Source organism: Ipomoea nil, unplaced genomic scaffold (genome assembly GCF_001879475.1).
Source record: "Ipomoea nil cultivar Tokyo-kokei standard unplaced genomic scaffold, Asagao_1.1 scaffold2792, whole genome shotgun sequence".
Lineage (NCBI taxonomy): Eukaryota > Viridiplantae > Streptophyta > Magnoliopsida > Solanales > Convolvulaceae > Ipomoea > Ipomoea nil.
The window spans coordinates 1,338,966-1,364,277 of NW_017619220.1; the positions used below are offsets into that span (position 1 = coordinate 1,338,966).

The 25,312-nt window shown below is 36.1% G+C and overlaps 1 protein-coding gene across 1 annotated transcript; it reads left to right on the forward strand.

Annotated features, from left to right (window-relative positions):
- Nucleotides 1-21,726: 21,726 nt before the first annotated feature.
- On the forward strand, nt 21,727-22,701 carry LOC109157771. The gene has a single exon (XM_019305611.1). It carries the CDS (start codon nt 21,727-21,729, stop codon nt 22,699-22,701), a length of 975 nt encoding a protein of 324 aa, XP_019161156.1.
- Nucleotides 22,702-25,312: the final 2,611 nt, after the last annotated feature.

Sequence of the window (25,312 nt, forward strand, 5' to 3'; positions counted from 1 at the left end):
TTTGACTTGCCAGTCAACCAAAAAAAACTGAAACAAAAGTAAAATAAATAATAAACGAAACGAAAACACGGCGTCGATTCCCCAGCGCCTCCGCCTTCACTATTTTCTTCTTCATTTGGGAAAAGATCGTGTAGCAACTAATAATGCAAACCTGTTACATATGTCGAAGGCAATAACAAACTGCCACTCAGTTTGACTCTTCCACTCTCATCTTCCAAAACTAAATAATCATCCGAGTGCACAAAATTGTGACTCTGTGCAAGCGGTGTAGCAGATCTCTGTCCACCAGAATTTGAGTTATTAGTGGTTTTCAATTATGAAGTAACTTAATTCCAAAATTTGGCAAAACAGAGAATTATTGTAGATAAAGACGGAAAAGATGGGCAAGCCCTTCGCCGTTGACGCCGACATCCTCAGAGATCCCCCTTCCCTCAAAGGAAGTTTCAGCCCTGAGTTCGAGTGTTTCCTCAAAGGTCAATACGATTTCTTGAAATTCAATTCTGGCAGAATTTACAACACATGCAGAGCACTGGAAGGCCCTTTTCTTGAATTTCTTTTCCAGAGAAGAAATTAGTGGGAAGAAGAAACAATAGGCCCTTGGAGCTTTCAACCTTGTCCACGTCATTAATGGTGCCTCCAAAAGCACCCACCATTCTACCAACAGCGCTACAAAATTCAAGCTTAGCTAGACAACCAAACAAAAAAACTGTCATATTCGTTTCATTCGGAACCACCACCTCGTTCTCCAACGAACAAATTCGAGAAATCGCCACCGGTTTGGAGAGGAGCGAGCATAACTTTGTTTGGGTTCTGAGGGGCGCCGATAAAGAATATATTTTCTCCAAAGAACATAAGAAAAAAGAGATTCCAAGAGGGTTCGAGAGAATGCGAAAAAAGGGGATTGATGGTGAGAGATTGAGCCCCGCAACTAGAGGTCTGGGTATCACTGTTTTTTTTTTTTTTTTGGTTGAGTGGCAAGGAAGATGGTGCCCAGTCAGCATCCAAGGAGGATTTTACTGGGAGTTGCAGGTGATTTCCCGGTAATTGGGTCTTCATGCACTAAAATTAAAAGTTCATGTATGTAATTGTAACTTTTGAATGTTTAGGGGCTTAATTGACTCCTGGCTGAAAGTTTAAAGGCTTATTTGACCATTTTCCCTTATAATTATGAATATATAGTTCAAAATTATGAACATATAGTTTTATAATTATGAACATAGAATTGTGAACATAGAATTGTGAACATAATTATGAACATATAGTTCTGTAATTATGAATATAGAGATTCAATAATTGTGAATATGAAGTTCAAAAATTATGAATATATATCTTTATAATTATGAACATATAGTTCAGTAATTATGAACATAGAGTTCTGTAATTGTGAATATAGAGTTCAATGATTATGAATATGAAGTTAAAAAAGTATGAATATATAGCTTTATAATTATGAACATATAGTTCAGTAATTATAAACATAGAACCGTGTCCACCTTGTAAGGTGGACACTATTCCACAGCATAACGATTGGTTTAACCACACTACTCTTTTTTCCTCTACTGAAACACAAAAAATCAATAATGCCTCTATTGAGGTTCAAACTCACAACCTTCCAAATAAAAATCCAACCCAAGTACCATTAGACTACATAGTCTTAGTCGTCCTTAATTTGTTAGTTTGCTATTTTCTTAAGTTTTATCATTTGTACACTGAAAATAATTAAAATAACTTATTATATAACTACCATACATTAGATACTTATATATATATATATATATATATATATATATATATATATATATATATATATATATACACTAGTTTTTTCAAATATACACTAGTTTTTTCTACGCGCTTTGCGCGAAAACTTGTGCCCAATATTTAAACTCGATTACTAAAATGCGTTTATAATTTTTTTTTTGAGTTGTTGAAGTTTCATAATTATCCACGTGAAGATTGTTTTGTTGATGTATTTGAAATTTATACAAGAAATACAAATTCATTATGATGAATATATACAATTGTAATTTTAAGTAAGGATACTCAACGTTATATACATCTATTTTAAGTAAGGGTACTCAACGTTATATTATAGATAGCTATTTAAACTCATCATAGAATACCTTAATCTGTAATCCTTTGTCATCAGAGTCCATTACTGTAATTAGCTTAAGTACAAAAAAACATGCATATGCACATTCTCCCATCCCTACTCAAATTAATACAGTTGCAAAAATTATGAAGTATGTATCCATAATTCACAAAACATGCATAGGTCCAACTCCGTTGATTGGGCATTTTAAAGAAGATTATCACACCACATATTTGTAATTAATGTGATGGAGTTTTTTTGTTTTTTGTTTTTTTCATTTTTAGTATTTTATTTATAGTCTCTAATGGTTTTCAACAACAAAAGAAATCATTGTTCTTGCAATTCTCCTTTAACAAAAAATTTCAAGTATTGTAGAAGTAACTGATAAAGTAACAATGAAAAAAATTAAATTAAAATTTACATAAATTATTTATGCCCCCATACCACTTCACAACATAATAATTAAATATTGTCTTATTTGTCAACATTATGCTTTCTATATAAGATTTTCTTAATTTCGCTATCAGCACCCAAAAGAAAAACAAATGAAAATGATGATTAAAAACTGGACTATTCTTCAATCAATAAGCTAGGAAACTTAATAAAAAAATTGAGAACAAGAAAATAGAGTAAATTGATTTTAGAAATTACCTGCTCTCGTTTTGAATAACATATCACACAATGTATTGAACCATAGAGGATTTGACATATATCGATATACATATCACTTGAATTCAGTTGTCTCAATTCAACAGCTTTCACATGCATATTGATAAACAGAAACCCTGTGGCACATGTGTCATATATATATATATATATATATATATATATATATATATATATATATATATAGGGACGCACTCAGGTGCGAATAAGTGTCCAGGAAGGAAATGCGAACGAATCAGCGCGCGACACGTGTCCAGATCTAATAACTTAAAAAAAAACGCGGTGGCATTTTCGTAAATAATTGAACATCGAAGTGCAAGTAAAATCTCTTATAAGTGCACCTATTTTCACCTATTAGTGCATGTAATTTTGCCTTGTTAGCATTCACTTTCCGCAACCATTCATGCACCTGGGTGTGCTTATAACTATATGTGCAACTATTTATAACTATAGGTGCAACTACTTATAACTATATGTGCACCTACTTTCACCTATAAGTGCATGTAATTTTGCCTTATTAAAATTCATTGATCTGAGTTCGCGGGTAGTAATACTCCTGAAAACCACTCGCAAACATTCATACACCTAGATGCAACTACTTATACCTATGTGTGCAACTACTTAGAACTATTGGTGCAACTACTTAGAACTATTGGTGCAACTACTTAGAACTATGAGTGCAACTAAGTATTGATGCTCAGTGTAAATTTTTACTTGCACCTATGATACATTTTACATGCACTTGTAATACATTTTACTTGCACTTCGATGTTCAATTATTTACGAAAATGCCACCGTGTTTTTTAAAAAAATCAGTGTTTCTCATCCATTAGATCTGGACACGTGGACGAACAGAATTCATTCCTATTTCGCGCCTAGGCGAGCCGTTCGCACCCGAGTGCAAGTCTATATATATATATATATATATATATATATATATATATATATATATATATATATATATATATATATATATATATATCTTGATATACACATCACTTGAATCCACTTGGGGGTGTGCAAATAGGTTATGATCCAGTTTCCAATTACTTTTAAGGGTAGCCAGTAAAAACATATCCTGGCTACTTGGGTCATATACTATTCAGTGTGCTTGAAATCTTTTGGGGTGTGCACATATGTGTTAGTTCAGTTTCTAATTTGGTTGCGATTTTGAATTATTTCTCCATGTTTTGAAAATGGAATAAAATATTATTTTAGTACAATTTATATATTATGGATGGAGAAAATATTATTTTTGAATATTAAGTCTTGGGTGAGTACTAAAAAGTCTTTTGACTACATATTATATTTAAAAGTCTTGGGTGAGTACTAAAAAAAAATATAAATATTATATTTAAAACTTATTTTACAAGGTGGAGTGAACCTTAACAAAGTTTTGCTAATGTTGTTAATCTAACGTTGATTGTTTTGTATGTCTTATAATCGTGACTTGTATAGGGGATTGTTGTTTGTTTTGTATGTCTTATAATTGTGATTTGTACGGGGGATTGAATAAGAGGTTGATTGAAGAGAGAGCAAAAGTATTAGATCCTTGTTAAGTTGCTATTTCAAGAATTATTGTTCAGGACTTGTAATAAGTTTCTTAAAGTTTGAATTATTATTATTATTATTATTATTATTATTATTATTATTATTATTATGGCATTATTTTGGATTTTAAAATCTTGTATCTAGTCTTGATAAGTTAGATGTGGCGATAGCACCCTATAAGGGTGGAATTTGAATTATGAATTGTTTAAGACATGAATTGAGTACAGAGGTCATATACTTACTACAAAGGTGAATATTAACCAAATTAAGCCTCCGTGGAGGTGATTAGTAGTTTGGGTATCCCCTTCCTTTGTAATAAAAAATTGCAAATGGTTGCCAAAAAAAGAAAATGAAAAAAATAATAAATAAGGGAGGAGGGAGTCACACTAATTTAAACAAAATGTCTTGAATCCACGATATAATTTGGCTCTCACGTCTTATTAGACTTTGATTTTAGAAAAATTGAAATTTTATTGAGTTTTACTCACATCAATCATTATTGTGTGGACCATAGTCTACACAGATATATATGTGGACCATACTATTAAATAATGTACATTCATTACACAAATAATGTACTTTTAGTATATTAAAAATATACATTGTATTTAGGAAAAGTATATTATTTGAGTACTGAAAATAGACTATTTTATATAATGTACATTCATTACACGAATAATGTACTTTTAATATTTAAAAATGTACTTTTTATCATTGTTCACACAATCATTTGCATACTCACATCAATTGAGCCATACATTCAATTGGATCACCAGTTAAATGGAAACGTACAACATAATTTTTGGCTTTGTCCGACTGCAAACAAACAAGTGTGTGCCTGCGTGCGTTTGTTTGTTTTGATAATTTCATTTCCCAGCAGATGCCTTGTTTGTTTTGTAATTTCATTTCCCAACAGATGCCAAACTCTTACTCGATCTCATCTTTATTGTTATTGACTATGTTTACATATACAAAAAGTTACTAAACCACTGCCACTTTGCTTAGCAAATCAATGAAAAACCCACCTAGTTTCATCAAACCATTGTCTATGAGGGTAGCTAAATCTTCAAAATCAGACACAGGACAACCAGAAAGTTGAAAATTTGACTCTAAGTATTTCATTGATTAGGTCTATGTTATGTTCCACTTGAGACTGCTCATGTATCAAGCCGTATGTGTTTCCAAAGAATTCACCAAATAACTCCTCATCCTCCAATTCCTTTCTTCTGTCAGTTAGAATGTCATGTTTTACATCCATGCATAGCCGTGGATTTCATTTTCAAATTAAAGCAATGCTTCATACACATTTAAGGTTCAAAACTAAATGTCTTCCCATCTGAAATGACCATGAACTACAATCTTTGTCTTCAGTAGTGAGATTGTAAAGTTGCACCATGTTGGAAAGGGCAAACCGCACCATGAAGACAAAGAAATCATAGATATTCATGCCTATAAGACAGAAGAGAGGCAAATGTGTATTAGGATAAGAAGAAGGAAGATGATGATGACTAAAATTTAATAAATCACACACAAGACTAAGCACATCCTTCAGTGGCTAGCAAGTGTAACTATGAGAAACCAAAATACCTATATGTGAAATCAATTTCACCAGGATAACCACACTTGACATCTTCTATCAGAACTCTGTGGCCACTTCTATCTTATTCAGATTTTGATTAAGCTGTTCTATACCAGCTTTTACCATATTTTATATTTTACCCAACCATTTAATGTTTAGATAAAGACATCACAGTGTATTACCATACTTCTACCATACATTAGATACTTTTATATATATATATATGGCTTTGTGGGCAACCCACGACCCCCAAGCCCGCCCCGCTAAGTCGAGACCGGCCGCTATTTTTAGAACGCACTCCCTGCCTAAGTTGGGGACATGGTGAACCGGCCATACAAGCAAAACTCATTTTGACAACTTTACTGCCGATGAATTGGTCTTACTGGACTTAAAATGAATTTGCTTGATTTGGAAGATTTGTGTAATACCTCGTTCTTTCAAACAATATTATTTTAGTATAAATACCCTTTCTACCCCTTTTTATACGAATTACTTTACCTCAAAAAAATTATTTTTATGACATTAGGCACTTTGGTATACTATTTTATATCCTATGCTTTTATAATCACAATAATATGTCTTGATTTAACTCTAGCTCAACAATCTTCCTAGAGATGAATAAACTCTTTCTAGACCAACCCATGTCTTCTAACTTGACCCAAGTCCATAACCCATTTCCCTAACACTACCCATATTTGATGATCCACCTAGAGTTTGGAGTTTGGACCGTTAGACATATTAGGAATGTGCATGATTATAGTGATTATGATTTGATTATGAGTGATTAGGATGATTGAGTATTGATTGTATATTGATTGTAATTAGTTCTTTCCTTTCTAGTAGACTAGAGTATTATTATATTATACTCTTGTAATCTTGTAACATTATTATTCTACAGAAATACAAACACTCATTTGGTATCAGATTGTGATAGGTATCTCTTTCCTATTTTCTCTCCTTCCCATCGATGGCCAACACCTCCTCTGAACGAACTGTCACGACCACCACCGTATCTCCCACTCCGAACTCCACCCAAAATCACCTCTCTTCCGCCCATCATTTTGTGTCGATCAAATTGACGACACGGAACTATCTTTTTTGGCGTACACAACTCATTCCATTCTTGCGTGGTCAAGGTCTTTTGGGGTATGTCACTGGAGAGAATCCATGCCCACCGCCGGTGACTGCTGCGATCACCACCTCCGTCGGCGCTGTAACTGACGAGGCAATGTCGACTGCTCCAAATCCGGTGTTCTCCAGTTGGATCCAACAGGACCAATCTATACTTTCCCTCTTAATCTCCTCTCTTTCTGAGGAGGTTATGTATTTAGCAGTCGGCCGCTCAACCGCCAAGGAAGTGTGGGATTCTATCGAGTCTGCCCTTAGGTCCTCCACCAGAGCGCGTTGTCTCAATCTTCTCAGCCGCTTCCAAGCCCTCCGGCAAGGTGACATGACACCAGCAGAATATCTCGGCAAGGCACAACTGCTTGTGGAGGATCTTGCACTGGCCGGACGTCCGATCTCCCTCGACGAGCAGAACTTATATGTCTTCCGCGGTCTCCGGCCGGAGTTTCGATCGATGGCAGTTTCCTTGGCCGTTAATGGTACCCCGGTGTCTCTTCTTCAACTCTCTGATTATTTGCAGGCCCAGGAGTTCATTTATCCTGATGAATTTCCGACGGGTGGATTGCCGACTGGTTCGCCGACGGCAATGGTTGCGAATCGCGGTCACCGGCAGTCGACTGATGGAGGCCGGCAGTCGCGTGGAGGAGGACGCTGGAATAATCGCGGTGGCGGCCGGTGGAACGCTGGTCGGGGCAGAGGAGGATCACCACGTTGCCATATTTGCCGGTCTCACGGGCATACTGCGATTTATTGCTTCCGTCGGTACAGTGACCAGCCTCCTCCTCAAGCCAACGTTGCTGTGAACGGAGACACTGCCGGCAGTGCTGCAGTCTCGACCACCTGGTTCCCGGACACCGGAGCCACCGCACACGCCACGCCGGATACCGCCATGCTATCTAATTCTGAGGAGTACTCCGGCGGGGATGTTCTTCGTGTTGGTAATGGTACGGGTTTAGGTATATCTCGTGTTGGTTTTGCTTCGATTCCCACTGTTTCCAAATCCTTACAATTGTCAAATGTGTTGTACGTTCCCAAACTGTCGGCTTCATTATTATCTGTTTCTCGTTTCACACATGATAATAACGTCTATCTTGAATTTCATCCTAACTTCTTTCTTGTTAAGGATTGCATCACCAAGGCGGTTCTTCTTAAGGGACCCAGTTCGGGTGGTTTGTATCAGCTGTCAGTCCCGAGGTCACATATGGCTTTCCTATCTGCCCGAGCTTCCCCCGTGGTTTGGCATCGTCGGTTGGGCCACCCGCATGATCGTGTTCTTTTTCGTGTGCTACGGGCGTGTCCGGTCATCCCTCATAAATCGAGTTCCCCACTTTTATGTTCGGCTTGCCAACTTGGCAAGTCTTCGCGTTTTCCTTTGGATAGAATAAACACTTCTAAGATACAGGCCGTCCAGATTATGTGTGCCACCTTCAACGCTCCTTGTATGGTTTAAAACAGGCTCATCGGGCCTGGTTTAAACGCCTTCATGATTTTCTTCTGTCTGCAGGTTTCACTGCCTCTAAGACCGATGTCTCTTTATTCCACTACTCCGCTGGCTCTGCCCGTGTGTTCTTGTTGATGTATGTAGATGACATCATTATGATGGGAGATGATCAAACCTTGCTTGACACCTTGCTGCAACGGTTATCTACGGCATTCAAGATTCGGGACCTTGGCACGCCAAGCTTCTTCCTCGGGATTGAAACTCTATCCATCGACGGTGCTCTTGTCCTATCTCAGCGTCGCTACATGGGAAACATCTTAAATCGGGCCGGTATGACTGACTGTAAGCCCCTCACCACCCCGGCTGCTGTTACTCAAGCTGTTGCACCTAATAATGAACTATACGACAATCCCACACAATACCGCCGCCTTGCCGGCGCCCTTCAATATTTAACCATCACACGTCCGGATCTCTCATACTCTGTCAACCGCCTGTGTCAGTTTATGCACGCCCCAACCATTGAACACTGGGGGCTTCTACAGCGGGTTCTACGATATGTTAAAGGGACGCTATCTTATGGTCTTCGTTTGCAATCCTCTGCATCCACTGACATTCATGCATTCTCCGACTCGGACTGGGCCGGGTGTCCAGTAGACCGGAAGTCCACAAGTGGTTATGCTGTGTTTCTAGGCACTAACTTGGTCTCGTGGGTCTCCCGAAAGCAACGAACCGTGGCCCGATCTTCCACTGAGGCAGAATACAAGAGGTTGGCAGATGTTTCGGCTGAAGTCACTTGGGTTATTTCACTGCTGCGTGAACTTGGTTTACACTCAGGTCGGCCCGCAACGCTTTGGTGTGACAATCTTGGGGCCACATACCTCTTTGCTAATCCCGTTTTTCATGCCCGGACTAAGCACATGGAAAATTGATTTCCACTTTGTTCGTGATAAAGTTGCCTCGGGAGAGTTTCAGGTCAACTTCGTCTCTACGAAAGATCAACTGGCAGATATCTTTACGAAACCTCTCCCGTCATCTCGTTTTGGACTGCTGCGTGGCAAGCTCAATGTTGTCTTCATCCCACCTTGAGCTTGAGGGGGTGTGTTAGACATATTAGGAATGTGCATGATTATAGTGATTATGATTTGATTATGAGTGATTAGGATGATTGAGTATTGATTGTATATTGATTGTAATTAGTTCTTTCCTTTCTAGTAGACTAGAGTATTATTATATTATACTCTTGTAATCTTGTAACATTATTATTCTACAGAAATACAAACACTCATTTGGACCAAGACTATAAAAGAGTATTGTAGCTAACTCTTTCTTCATTCCCCCTTTGCCTCTCACGCATGGCAAATATGATCAATCATGCACCGCGCGTCTTTTTTTTTTTTAAATGAAAAAGAAACGGTGTTTATTTTCCGTCGTTTCGCACCCTTTTACAAAAAGTAACCATGTTATTCAGTGTCATTTTGTATACACTGCAGTTTCAGTTCAACACAACTACAGTTTCATTTCGATATAACTATAGTTTCATTCGATATTTATAGACTCAAATATGTGAAAATGTTATTTAATTTTATTTTATATACACTATAGTTTCATTAAAACACAACTACATGACCATTTTGATATAATTACAGCTTCATTGTACAATATACACTCAAATATGTGAAATGTTATTCAGTTTCATTTTATATACACTGCAGTTTCATTTCACTATAACTACAGTATCATTTTGATATAACTGCAGTGTCGGTTTAGATATACTGTAGTGTCAGTTGGTGTTTAATACACCAAACAAGCGGACTCCGTCAACTATAACGGCGCGCCGTTTCTTTACTTAAAGAAACGACGCCGTTTTTTACCGCGGTGCATGTGCACTACGGTCTATGATATAACGACTGCTCACGCATCTCCCATCCTTCTTAGAAGAGAAACACCATCTTCATCTCATTCCTTTTAAGACACACCAAGGTAGCTCTTCTCTTCCCTTCTCTTCCAATATCCCTTCTACCTAGTGATCTCATTAGCCTTGTTTATTCTCCTCTTCCATCTTATGGGTTGGCTTCTCATCGGAGAATGCGAGGGGTTTTTTATTTTTTGTTTTTTAAATATTTTGATTTTGATTTTTAAATAAAAATAAATAATAAATATTTTAAATAAAAACATAATGTTTTACTAAATTTAATAAATGTGCAGTGGTGCAAATAACAATTTTCTATTTACACCACTTATAAGAACTAACACACTTATCAAAAGGTGATATAAATAGCAATTAGGGTGGTGCAAATAGAATTCTGCTATAGTAACTAATAATAGTCACCTCAGGTATGGGAAGCCAGTTTCCCCTCCCCTAGACATTAAAAAGATAAACACCTTAGAATATCTCCTTCAACTTCCTGTTTAATTTCTTGCATATGGTCAGACTGAGATAGTAATTATGCAATCTTATCCTATCCTATATATAATAAAGCTATATGGTCTTGTGAAAATTGAATGTTGCATTTAAGATGTGAAAATTACTTTAAGATGTGAAAATTAAATGCAACATTTAATTTTCACATCTTAAAGCCATATGGCTTTAAGAAGCATGCGTGCAACCCCAAAGTCCATAAGTTTGAAATTAATATATAGCATAACTATGTGGCTTAATATTTAAGATTGTTGATGTGCATATTGAGGACTACGGAGATAAAGATGCGTTATTCGTGGATTCATCGGATACTATCCAACAACACTCTCCAACTTAATTGACGTGAAGTAGGCTTAGTAACATTAAGATTATATTCTCGAATTATTAGTTCTCATCTTTTATTGATTACACACTTAATTCGATAGTATTTGGAAGAAAAAAATCAATGTTCTAACTAAGACTGTGATTTTGGTCTTTAAAGGTCAATTGTATGTTGCTACATCTAGAGTTAGAAATCTCAAAGGTTTAAAAATTTTGATCCGTGGTGACTCTAAAATTGTAATTCAATTACTATTGTAGTTTACTAAGTTCTTAAAAATTTATAATATTAAATACTATGTACTAAATTTTTAATATAGTTTAAGATTTGTAGTAATCACCCACCTTAAATATTATTTTAATTGTAAATATATTTATGTTCATAATTTTATCATAGGAATTCACACATAATAATTATTAAATAACAAAAATTTTATATATGAATAAACCTCATATAGTATATATTTTTATAACATATTTTCCGTGCATCGCACGGGACAAATACTAGTTCAAGTATATATTGCAACAGCTCTTTTTTAATTCTTTCCAGCATGAAAGGTCAAGCCATATTAGCTCAGGTAAATGAGTAACTGAAGGGGCGGCGGTGTGTTGTGCGGAATCATTGACTCGCCGGAGGAGAATTTTTGCATGGGATTCAAAATAGGGAAGTTGGGAACTGGGATGCAAAGAAAGGAATTGAAGTCGTTCTTCTCCATGGTCGGTTTTTAGATTTTTACGGCTCTGTTCGGGTAAATAAATAAAGCTTATCAAAATCAAAATCTTTAAAACTAATACTGTAAATTTTTTCTAATCTATACTATGCTAATCGGATATTAACCAAGGAAAAGCATATTCGGCGAGACCGTTTATTTCTAATGTAGAAACGGTCCCACATGTCCGTTGCTGCTCATACGAAAAATTTCAGTAGTGTTTTGCATTGATACGTATTCACACGTATTTGAATGAATATTTAACAAATTTTGAAAGGATTAAAGAAATAGTAACAATTTTATTATCTAAAAAAAAAAAATTATCCGTGCATTGCACGCGCTCTGCACGGATAATTGGGCAATTATTTGCTCGAATTCAGGCAAGGATAACATCAAAAGACATAATCGATACAACTCATTTCATCAATTGCACTATATAATATTCGTTGTTATAATTTATATTTGTATATTGATCAAAATATTCTTAAATGTCGACCCCTTCCCATCCGCTATGCACCTGTTAGGCCAACCGCCTCGAAAGAGGGGGTCGACACAAGAATGTGGCCCCCGGCCGTGAGGTCGACGCGAGACCTCGGCCAAGAGGTCGGCAAGAAACCTTGGCCAAGAGGTCGGCACAAGATCCTGGCCAAGAGGTCGGCAAGAGACCTCGGCCAAGGGGTCGGCGCGTGGTCTCGGCTCACTGTCGGGTCTGAGGCCGTGCTCGTCCGAGATCTTGGCCAAGGCCGCTCTGATTGTAGCAAAAATAAGATGTGAGCTCGGGTGTTTTATGTCGTCCTCAAGGGATTGGGGATATGGCATGCTATATGCAATCACAAGACACTAGACACTAGCACAAGGAAATGAATAAGAAGCTAAGCAAACAACAAGTTTAAGAAAATTGTATGACTAACACATATACACAAAGATAAACACAAAATAAAGAAATATAACTCAAACTAGGGAGCATTATCTTCTAGATGCTTCAACAACCTATGGGATTAGGGAGAACAAGTAACCAAAGAGTCAATCGGGAATGCACATAGGTATCATAGTCTACTAACCACTCTCATAATCAATAAACAATGATTAGAACAAGGAATTGACCCACTCTCATGGTGTATCAATTCCAAGTCCATCAAGCACATAAAGCATCTAAATCCCTCAATTTCCCCTACTTTCATAAGAGTAAATCGCGTTTATGCAAGGGGTGGCTAAAATCCTTGACCCAATCATTGTAGCCAAGAATTATCCAAATACATGCTAATGAATGTATACATCAAACATTAACAAGATATAAACACAACACCCTCATAAACACATGAACCCTAGGTTAGAGTTCTTCCCCTTTTGGCAATAATTACAAATTAAGCATCAAGATAGATAATACAACACTTACTCAAGTCCAAAAACTAACTACTCATGATTCAATAGCATAAAGAACACAAAAACATAAATGTAAAGTGTAAGTGTACAAATGATACAGGTTGAACCCGTTTAAGCTGTGGCTAAATTAATTGGCAAAATAATTAGAATTTATTTTGGGATTAGTCTATGGACCATGGACCTTCTCCTATCAAAAAACGTATTTCTTCTACAGCATAAGTTAATCTCATAATGAAGAGGTTTTCGAAGTTAGGAAGAATATTCTAATTATGGAGTTTGCTGGTAATTAAGCATGAGAAATCGACGTATGACTGTGATTAATTCAAAGCTATGATAATTATGGAACTTGATCTTTGCATGAGAATATTAATCCATGGCTGTGAATTATTGAAGGCGTGTGGATAGCTTTAATATGGGAAAGTTGGTTGAGTGGGAACACATATAAAAGGATGGGTTTCCCTTTTGCTTCTACACACGGATTTCTGTGACACCATTTTGAGGAAAGTTTACACTCATGTTGTTTATATAAAACAGATTATTCTATTAATATTATGAAGTAATCTCGTTGGATCAGACCGTATGCATCAGGGTCAGAAGCTGAAGCTGAAGTTGGCATGCATGCACCGATCCTATGTTAGATGTTGGGAAGGTTGTAGTGGTAGTAGTGGCTGATAGCCTTATGTACTTACCCCTTGTAAATACCTCGGTGAACATTTAGTGGATTGGGCAGACGTGGTTGTCCCGCAGACGTAGGAGAAGTGCTCCGAACTGCGTGACCAATTATCGTGTACTTGATTTAATTTCTTGCCTTTTTATTTCGTTATTCAATTCCGCTAAATGACTTAATGAATTGATAGGGCAATCAGTGGCGGACCCAGGAATTTTTTTCAACGGGGGCAAAATATTAAAGCAAAATTGATAATTAGAAAAAAAAAATGAAACACTTAAAAAGTATAGCCATAAATAATGTTGGATATAAGAAAATTATAAAACACATCAAAACATTATAAAAATATTCATAAAAAAATATGAACATAATCAATTTGATAAAATAATTTGAATAAAAGATCCATTATAAATTACACATCTCATTATTAATATATAAATGAAGATTATATTATTGTGTTGAAGCAATATGCACTATTAATAATAGTGAAAATGTGAAATAATGAGAAAAGGTAGTGTTAATAGTGAAATAATAAGAAAAGGAAATGTTAAAAGCAAATAAAGGGGATTCGAACCCTAGCCTATGTTCAAGCCAACCACACACTCAACCAACTACACTAAGCAACATTGTGTTTACAATTCTCTATTTTTTAATACTTATACTAAAACTTGTACTATATATACACATATACATACAAGGGTTATATAAGGGGTAGGGGTGGGGGTGGGGTGAGTGGGAGCAGCTGACCCCACTGCCCCCACTGTAGGTCCGCCCCTGAGGGCAATATCAAATCTAAAATCAAGTAGAACATTAAGGTGTAATTTGAAATCAAGATTCACGGTACTTTTTCATAAAGCATAAATATTGCATAGGAAAAGAGATAAGGGAAATAAAACTTCTCTAATGAAATGGATGGTAAATCATGAAATCCAAGTGTTGAATCCTTGATTACAAGCTTCAAATATGTTTAGGAACCTAAATATAAGCATAATCTAAAACCAAAATATGAAAGGAATTAGTAGAAAATGTCTAGGGTTCGAACAAAGTAAAAAACCATGTAAAATGAGTGAAAATTGGGGTTAAATACGAATAGAGCGTAGGTGGCACAGCCATAGGCACGACCTTGCCACTAGCCGTGTCAAAATTAGCCCAAAGACATTGCACATTGCCCAATTTGGCACGGCCGTGCACTTGGCGGTGTCTTGTGACCTTCAAAACTTCAGATTTTGGATTTATGATTATCAGGAAAGTTGTAGCCCTTCGAGTCCTCTTTCTAATGACGCAAGAATCACTTTGTTTGAGCATTCATAGGCTGAGATATGATCAAAATACCAACCAATGGTCGGTATGAACAAAAATTTCAATGTCTTGTTCTTTTGCTCCTCTTTGGTTTTGGTTTGCCCAAATGACCAAGATCATTGAGAACACCACTCTTAGGCTTCCTTGGAAGTGTTGTATCCATCTCCATAGCTTCTCCTTGGCTCCCCTTGACTCCAAATGCATCCAAACGCTCCATTTGACTCCAATGTCCACCAAAATGCAATAAAATACTCATCTTTGCTTTCAAAGCTTTCCAAACCAAACTCCCTACAAAATAACACAATTTAGTCCTAATCTTATGAAATTTGAAATGATTTATAAGCAAAATGGCTTTGTGAAAATGGAGAAAAATATAGACAAATAAACACTTATCACGCTCCATCTTGGCACCTCGGCTTGGTGACTTGCTCGTTGACATCAAGCTCGGGGCTTGAGTCTTATTTGGGGGTCAGACCCCCGCACCATGGACTAGCTTTGGCTTTTTGACAACACTAGTGTGTTTTTTTAATAGGGTAGTTATATGGCCAAGGGTACTCCTTAGGTCCACAAACTCTTTTGTCGGGTGGCAAGTAGGAAGGTCGGACCTCGTGCCCCCTTAGGGTGATAGTCTTCGACCCAGGTCATTTGACCTTGGGTCGTTGAGCTCTTCCGTTGGGGGTGGTGCGCGAGGTAGGACATCGTGCCCCCTTAGGGTGGTAGCCCTTCGACCGAGGTCATTTGATCCTGGGCCGTTGAGTTCTTCTGTCGGGGGTGGTGCGCGATGTCAGACCTCGTGCCCCCCCTTAGGGTGGTAGCCCTTCAACTCCGGTCATTTGACCCCGAACCATTGAGCTCTTCCATCGGGGGTGGTGCTCGAGGTTGGACCTCGTGCCCCTCCTTAGGGTGACAGCCCTTCGACCCAGGTCATTTGACCCCGGGCTATTGATCTCTTCCATCGGGGGTGGTGCGCGAGGTCGGACCTTGCGGCCCCTTTAGGATACGGTTAGAGGGTTCGGGTGGGTACCTATCTTCTCCCCCCCCCCCCCCCCCTCCCAAAGTAGTGAAATTTAGTCCATGACGAAAATTTTCCTAACTTTATTGAGATGAAGGGGACGGACCACCTCCTAACAAGTAAATCATTGAAAATACTTCGAAAAGTGCTCAGCATTCCACACTCTAGCTACCATCTTTCCCTTCGGGGTCTTGAGTTTGTAGCTACCTAAGCGAACCACGGCTGTCACTATGTAGGGACCCTCCCACTTCTTGCGAGCTTACCCCCGGCTTGAGGTTGGCTCGCCTCTCGCCTTCGAAACACATAATCGCCCACATGGAAGCAACGAGGGTGGACTCGTTTTTCGTGGTATGTTTTAACCTGTCGCTGGTAGTTTTCGACTCGGATCAAAGCGACTTCTCGTTTCTCGTCTACTTAGAGGTGGCCACGGGCCGGTTCAAGGTCGAACCAACCCTGAATCGACCTGGGAAAAAGTGGGTCTGGGTCTTACTGGGCCTGGGCCGGGCTTAGCTCGAACCTGAACCGAGTTGTTAAGGGCCGTTTCAGGTCCCTTAAAAAAAATTCGGGGCCCGACACGAAACCGGCCCAGAGCCCAGGCCCAGGCCCGGGCCTAGGACCGGGAAAACGGAACCATGGCAGCTTTGCTACCAATCTCCCATGGCTAATATTGGCTATATGCCTATTGCCTATTGCCTAATGCCTATATATATATATATATATATATATATATATATATATATATATATATATATATATATATATATTAAACTACTTTTGGCCAATTTGTGGCAGCTGGCCAAAAATATATTTAGAGCTGGCTAGTTGCAACGTGCAACGGCCAAATATTTGGCTGTTGCACGTTGCATCACATCAGTAGTCTCGCCGGAGGCTAGGCTAGGCCTGGCCTCCGGCAAACTACTGAGTGATTTCTTTAGTGCAACGACCAAATTTTTGGCCGTTGCACTAGATGAAGTTTTTTTTTATTTATTAATTATTATTTTTCAACTAATAAACTCTATAAATACCCTTACTCAATTCATTTTTATCACACCAAAATTCTCAATCATACACTCTCTTACTTCTACTCACAACAATTCTCCATATATTCTCTTAATCTTTACAAATTTTATTACTCTTATTATTTATTTTTCATTCTTTAATTTCTTCCAACCTCTCAAATTTCAATATTTCAAATTTTCAATTTCAATTTATATAGTTTTAATTTCTTATAATATCCTATATTTTTAATTCTTATAATCGTATATTAGTCCTATATTTTTGTGTGTTCAAAATAAAATATTAGTCTTATATTTTTTTGTTCAAAAAAAAAAATATTTGTCCTATATTTTTAATTCTTATACTCCTAATATCATATGGCTTATAGTGGCAATCCCGGTAAGAGACCAATTGATTTTTCTAATGTAGGAGGAGATTCACAAGAAATTGATCATCATCAATTTGTTTCTACTCAAGGTGACGACAATCTTCCTCCTATTCCTCCAACGGAAGGGGGGAAGAAACAAACATCATGGGTTTGGCAACACTATGAAAAAACACTCATTGAAGGATCCTCCAATCGATATGCAGTAAGTTGTAAAATATGTGCAAATATGAAGAGGAGTCAAAAACCATTTTCTTGGCAATCCGGATCAAGTGGCACCGGAACTCTTAGTAGGCACTTGAATTCTTGCCACAATTTGAGAAATGATGAAGGACAACTCGGAGGTATTTTTACTTATTCACGAGAAACAATGATTGATGAATTTGGTAGATTTATAATTAGTGATGAATTACCTTTTAGTCAATCTGAAAGTACTCATTTTGAAAGATTTATTAAAAAAACTTTACAACCACAATATAAAAAAAGTACCAAGAAATACTTTAAAACGTGCTATCTATAAAAGTTTTCATATGTCAAAGTTATGTTAATTAATTATTTTGTAAATTTTAATGGTCGTGTTGCTTTAACTAGTGATACTTAGACAACTCCTCAAGGTGAACCATATATTTGTGTTACTTGTCATTGGATAGATAATAATTGGATAATCCAAAAAAGAATTATCGGTTTTGAATTAATGGAAGAATCTCATACTGCTTTTAATTTAAAAGAAAGAATAATAAATGTTTTGGATGAGTTTGAATTAAGAAATAAAGTTTTTTCAATTTCTTTAGATAATGCTTCTTCTAATACTAGATCTATAGATTATTTACTTCAAAGCTTATCTTTACCTGTTAGTGGTAAATTATTGCATATTAGATGTTGTGCTCATGTTTTAAATTTATGTGTTCAAGAAGGACTAAATAGCTTGAGTGGTTTAGTTGAACCGATTAGAAAATGTGTTAAATGGCTTAGATACAATAAAACAAAAAAAAAATGAATTTAAAGTATTGTGTGAACAACATGGTTTAAAAAAAAAAAAAAAAAAAAGACATTTTAGTTTGGATACACCTACTAGATGGAATTCTACATATAAATTGTTATGTGAAACTACTCCATATCATGAGGTAATAACTATTTTGTATAATAGTAATCAAAGTAGTGATGCTTGCGTAATTACAGCTCAACATTGAGAAGTAGCTAGTAATGTTTGTGCAGTTCTTCAATCATTTGATAGTGCTACAAAATCATTTTCTTTAGTTTATGAGCCTAACGTTCATTTAGTTGTAACTGAATGCATTACAATTGTTAGTACTCTTACTTCTTTTATTGAAGATCCTATTTTGTCTGATTTAGTTAAAAATATGATAAATAAATTTGTATCATAGTTTAGTGATATTTCTTATATCTATGGTTTAGCTGCTATTCTTGATCCAAATGTGGGTTTAAATGGATTAAATAGTTTATTAGATTTTTATTATAACTCTTTGAATTTTCCAAACTATGTTGAACGTGTTCAAACGTATATTGATGATTGTTCTTATTTGTTAAAAAATTTATATGAAGAATATTATTCGATTTATGCACCACAATCTGTCGATCCCGTTGTTGTCCGTAAGAGTAAGTGGCATAATCCTATTGTTTCAACAATATTAAAAAAAATCAAAGGGTAGTGGTAGTGGTAATTCTTCTAAAATAGATACATATTTGTCTTGTAATTTTGAAATAAATGATGATTTTTATATACTAACATTTTGGAAAGGAAACGAAACAAAATTTCCTATTTTGTCAAAAATTGCAAAGGATATTTTTGCATGTCCTGCTTCAACAGTTGCATCCGAGTCTGTTTTTAGTGCCGGCAAGAGAGTATTAGACGATAAAAGATCAAGTTTGGCACCGGATTCCATCAAAATTTGTGTCATGAAGAAGGATTGGGACGCTGCCGAAGAACGCACTCAAGATCAACTTTCACTAATGGAAGAAGATGACATAGATGAATGGTTGGCCATGAATACATCATGTGAAGACACGCCTAATGCTAGTTCTCGTGCAACCTCTGCGGGTACTTCCGATCAAGAATGAAAATGAGCTAATCAAATGAGGTACGTACCAAGAACTACGAGGGCTTTGATTCCTCTAAATTATTGAGGATACGTAGGCATCTTAATTTTTTACAATATTAAGAGCAAGCCCAATTGTTTTTCTAAATGATTATAAAAATAAAGAACTACGTGGGTTTTGATTCCTCTAAATTATTGAGGATACGTATGCATCTTAATGTTTCTCAATATTAAGAGCAAACCTAATTTAGAAGTCTTTTATTAATTTTTGATATTAAGTGTTATATAAATTGGATACTAGTACAAGACTACAAGTTTAAATGATATTAAAGTCATTTATGTTATAAAACATGATTGATGGACATTATTATAGGGCTTAATGGCCTAATTTGTAACAGTCAATCTTAATGAATAGATTTGTAACAGCTACCCATTCTTGTGTATATATACTGTACAAATGCTTGAATGAAAGGACACACTGATTTCTTCTAATTCTGGTCATTCTTACTATCACTTCTCTCTACTCTTTTACATTTCCTGTTTTAGTCAATAGATTATATTGCTTACAATACACCGGTTAGGAGCTAACGGGCCAACGGGCACCACAATTACAACACGTTATCAGCAAGCTCAAATTCTTTACGGTGAACGGTACAAATTCCCTTTTTATTGAAATATGCAATTTTTTTCATGTTTGATATGTGATATATACAATAATTCATGTCTTCTTGAATATACAATTCGTATGTTTTAATATGCAATTGCTTCTACGATACAATTCATATGCCTTTTGTATATATATGGATATTGCCTGTTTTGCTGGTTTTTTTTGCTACAAACAACAAATTTTTTTTCAAACAAGAAAAATCATCATCAACAAAACACCTAAAAACAAAATACCCATTTTTTTTTAACACTCCAGTGTTCAAAAAACCAACCAAAACGAAAAATTGATTGCTTTATGTACCGGCAATATATGGAGGTTTTCAAGTATGTGTTTTGAAAGTTTTTTTCATATACATACACTGTATATGTATATTTGTTCTGAGAAATAAAGGCAAATCAAATGATTTACAAAAACAGAGGGAATTCTTTTACATTCCCGAAATATATGATTTTTTTCTGAAAAAATCAAAACAAAACCTGTTTTCCTCCGACGATGGCGACCGGTTCCGTGCGATCGGCGTTCCGACAGCAGGCGGAGCGCGGCACTCCGGCAGAGGGCCGCGGCGTGGAGTTCCGGTAGAGGGATGCATTCGATCCTAATCTACTTGGCGATGGAAACGGCGGTGGCAGGTTGTCGCCGGCTCTGCTGTGTCCCCGTAGTGGCCAACGATCCGGCGGAGCGCGGTGGCGACAGTGGCCAGGCGGAAGCGGCAGAAGGCGTCTCGCGATCAGCCGGCACTCCAGCAGAGGGCAGCGGCGTCGGCTATAATTCGCGATCGCTCCCGGTTTTGTTTTCTCGCCTCCTTTTGACGTTTGCAGGCAAAATTTTATGAGAAAAGGGTTTTTACCCTTTTGTTTAAAGGATTGGTCCAAGTCTTGAGCTTTACAGCCTTTACTGGCCCAGCATGTTTAAAAAAAAAAAAAAAACAAAACAAACAAACAAATTTTTGGGCTTCAGTTTTTTTGAGAAGATGGGGTTTCCTGTCTTTGTTTTATGAGATGGACCCGGTTTTGGGCCTTTTATTAAAAAAAAAAAAAAAAAAAAAAAAAAAAAAAACTGATTTTTTAAAAACAATTTTGGGCCTGGTGTTTTAAATAAGAACAATAATGATTCGATCATGTTATTGTTATGTCTCGGGCCTGCAATTTGATTTGGTAAATATTATGTTTTTCATTCAAATTATTGAATATGCTCAGAATTAAGTTTTGCAATTTATTTGGATAATATGATGAATTTCTATGCATATTCTGTCTTGCATAATATATAATTTTATTATTATGTGAATTATAAAATTAGGCTTTGGATTTACGCCATCAAGTTTAGCCAGAATTAATAATTTTCTTTTGAAAACAATAGATTATGGCTGCCATCGCGAAACGTGAATTCACCGAGCTTTCCCTAGATGGAAGCAATTATTTGACATGGGCCCTTGATGTTGAGATTTATCTCACATCAACAGAACTACAAGACACAATCATTGAAAATTCCCCGAGCGATGACGCTCAGAAAGCTAAGGCCCTAATTTTCCTCCGCCACCACCTCAACCATGATCTCAAGAATGAGTACCTCACTGAAAAAGACCCACATGCCCTTTGGAAATCACTTAAAGATCGTTTTGACCAGCAGACATCACTGATCTTGCCACAAGCACAATTCGATTGGTTAAACCTCCGATTCCAGGATTTTAAATCAGTAACTGAATATAACTCAGCTTTACACAAGGTCGTATCTCAGCTCAAGCTCTGTGAGCAGGAACTCTCAGATACAGACTTGATAGAAAAAACCTTGTCCACATTTCATGCTAATGATCTTGTACTCCAGCAGCAGTACAGGGCAAAAAACTATTCTAAGCATTCAGAGCTAATTTCTGCGTTACTGGTTGCTAAAAAGCACAACCAATTGTTGATGCGTAACCACAATGCACGCCCAACCGGCGCTGCACCTGCACCTGAAGTGCACCATGTTGCCCAATCAAGCAACAATCGGAGGGGACGGGGTCGAGGGCGAGGAAGAGGCCGCGGTAGGGGCCCAAAGCGAGGTGGCAGGAGCGGAGCTAATAACGGTGATTCTCGGACCCAGAATAAGCAACCCGAAGATCAAACTCATCAAGGACAGCAAAATACGTGCTACAAATGTGGATGCAAAGGACACTGGTCCCGCACGTGTCGCACTTCAAAACATTTGGTCGAAGCCTACCAAATGATGATACAGCGAAATAATGACCGGAAGACAAATGAATCCTCTCAAGCTGCATTGCCTGAAGCAAACGCCTTACTCAATTTGAGTGATGACTTATTAGGCGAGGAGCTTAAGGATTATGGAGACCAAGTATGAGTGTCTCATTCTTTTCATACATCATTTTCGTTCTTTTATGCATGCGAGCATATATCTTTCAAAAATAAGATACTCTATTGTTTTTGGATAATTCTTTATCTATGAATTTCAAAAATAAGATACTCTATTGTTTGCCGGATACTTGTTGGGGAAATAAAATATTCCATGCTTTAATTCTAAACCTCCGGCACACTGCATATCCTTATTCTCCCTTATACTTGATATACGTGATTTCAAAATCGTACATTTCCCAAAAATCTGCAGTATGCAGTTTATTTTACTGTCACACCACCATGGCATATCTCTAGAGGCTATCAAATACACATTGGTTGTATGCCTCTGTCAGTTGTCTGAAAATCTAAAGTCAGAGGATCACTGACTTCATACTTTATGAAGATCGGTTCGCGGCATTAGGGGGAGATATGAGTCAGAATGCCGAGAAATTACACAGAATGAAATGATCTTCATCTTTCAAAATCACGTACTAGTTCATAAAATAATTGCAACTATCTGCCAAAGAGTGAAAAATAAAAATCCAAAAGAACTAGATCTAGTAAAGAATTTTTGTCACTCTCGAAAAATCTTAAGAAGTTATGTACGTCCAGAAGACGAGAAAACTCAGTAAGTTTATAGGTGCACCAAAATAATCACAATACTGAGATGCGGAACAACTAGATGCAAATATCTTTGGGAAATGGCTATAATCTAGTTGACTTAGAAATACTATAAAAGCTTTTATATGTGGGAGAAACTTATGAAAATATTAAAGTTGTCGACAACACAATTACCTTTAATTGCTCATATTATATCTGGATCCAGAGTTAGGCACTAGAAGTGCCCTAATTAACTAATGTATAAAAAGATCAATTAAAGGCATATATATAGCTCAACTTGCTGATAAATGCTCTTTATAACGTATACACCATTAACCCTGTAGGTTACAAAATGGGTATGTGTATGAAAGAGAAACAGGGATAATGAGGTGGTGTAAATATAAAAGCGAGATCGTTGCTAAATGAATATACTCTCCCAAAATGAATGTCATTAAAGTTCCGCTACATAACTGGCAGAATGATAAAATAGGATATGCAGAATTAAAAATTCTCAAAAATGTGAAAAATGAAAACCGCAACATGTATCTTTGAGATACAAAGTTTGTTTATATATGAGTAACCAAGTAGGATTTGTTTTGGCTACTTGGATATTGGTTATTTTATTTGATATTCTTGATGACAAATCCTAAATTGGTTATGTTTTGTTTTACCCACATTAATTATCTAAAAGCTTATGTTATACAAATATTAAATGGGTATAGTTAAGAATATTAAACAAAATATATAGCATCAATATTCAATCCATGTGAGCTCCAGAAGAGTCACTAGATCATTATACATAATGTTAGTTCTAGTAACAATCTCGAAGGATGTACCATATCCCCTATCAAAACAAATATTTTATTTAGAAAATTTAAACTTTGAAGATTATTATCTTCAGGGGGAGACTGAAAGTACATTCAACTCAAATTAATCCCATAGATTGGGTTTTAAAAGACTAACAATTGTACCTTTTGCAACATATACATTCCATGTACTATTTTCCTCACTAGGTATTTCTCATTAAGTTTTTCTAGTGTGGTTTTTAACGAAGCATGGGTATGATGCCAATAAGAAAAGTTACAAAATAAATGTTTAAGTAGACAAACCCCAAAATCCTGAAGATTATGCCTTGAAGGCTTATAGTTGTATTCTTTTTTCCTTAACTAAGTTTTTTCCCGCAGGGTTTTCTTAAGTTAAGGTTTTTTAATAAATCAATCATACAATATATGATTTTATATATCATGTACTCTTTTCTTCAACTAGGTTTTTTTCCCACGTGGTTTTCCTAGTGAAGTTTTTAACGAGGCATGATTATGACAAAATAATGTCCAAGGGGGAGTGTTATAAAACATGATTGATGGACATTATTATAGGGCTTAATGGCCTAATTTGTAACAGTCAATCTTAATGAATAGATTTGTAACAGCTACCCATTCTTGTGTATATATACTGTACAAATGCTTGAATGAAAGGACACACTGATTTCTTCTAATTCTGGTCATTCTTACTTTCACTTCTCTCTACTCTTTTACATTTCCTGTTTTAGTCAATAGATTATATTGCTTACAATACACCGGTTAGGAGCTAACGGGCCAACGGGCACCACAATTACAACAATTTATAAATTTTAATTTAGTAGAAAATTGTGTTAATTTTTAATTTTGAGATTAATAAACTTAATTGGAAAGAACTTAAATTAAGAGCAAACTTAATTTAAAAGTCTTTTATAAATTTTAGTTTATCAATCTAACAAAATTTAGTGAGTAAAAAATCAAATGAAATTTATAAACTATATTACATTTTATAATACTTATAAGTTATCAAATAATATTAAGTCTTATATAAATTGGATACTAGTACAAGACTACAAGTTTAAATGATATTAAAGTCATTTATAAATTTTAATTTAGTAGAAAATTGTGTTAATTTTTAATTTTGAGATTAATAAACTTAATTGGAAAGAACTTAAATTAAGAGCAAACTTAATTTAAAAGTCTTTTATAAATTTTAATTTA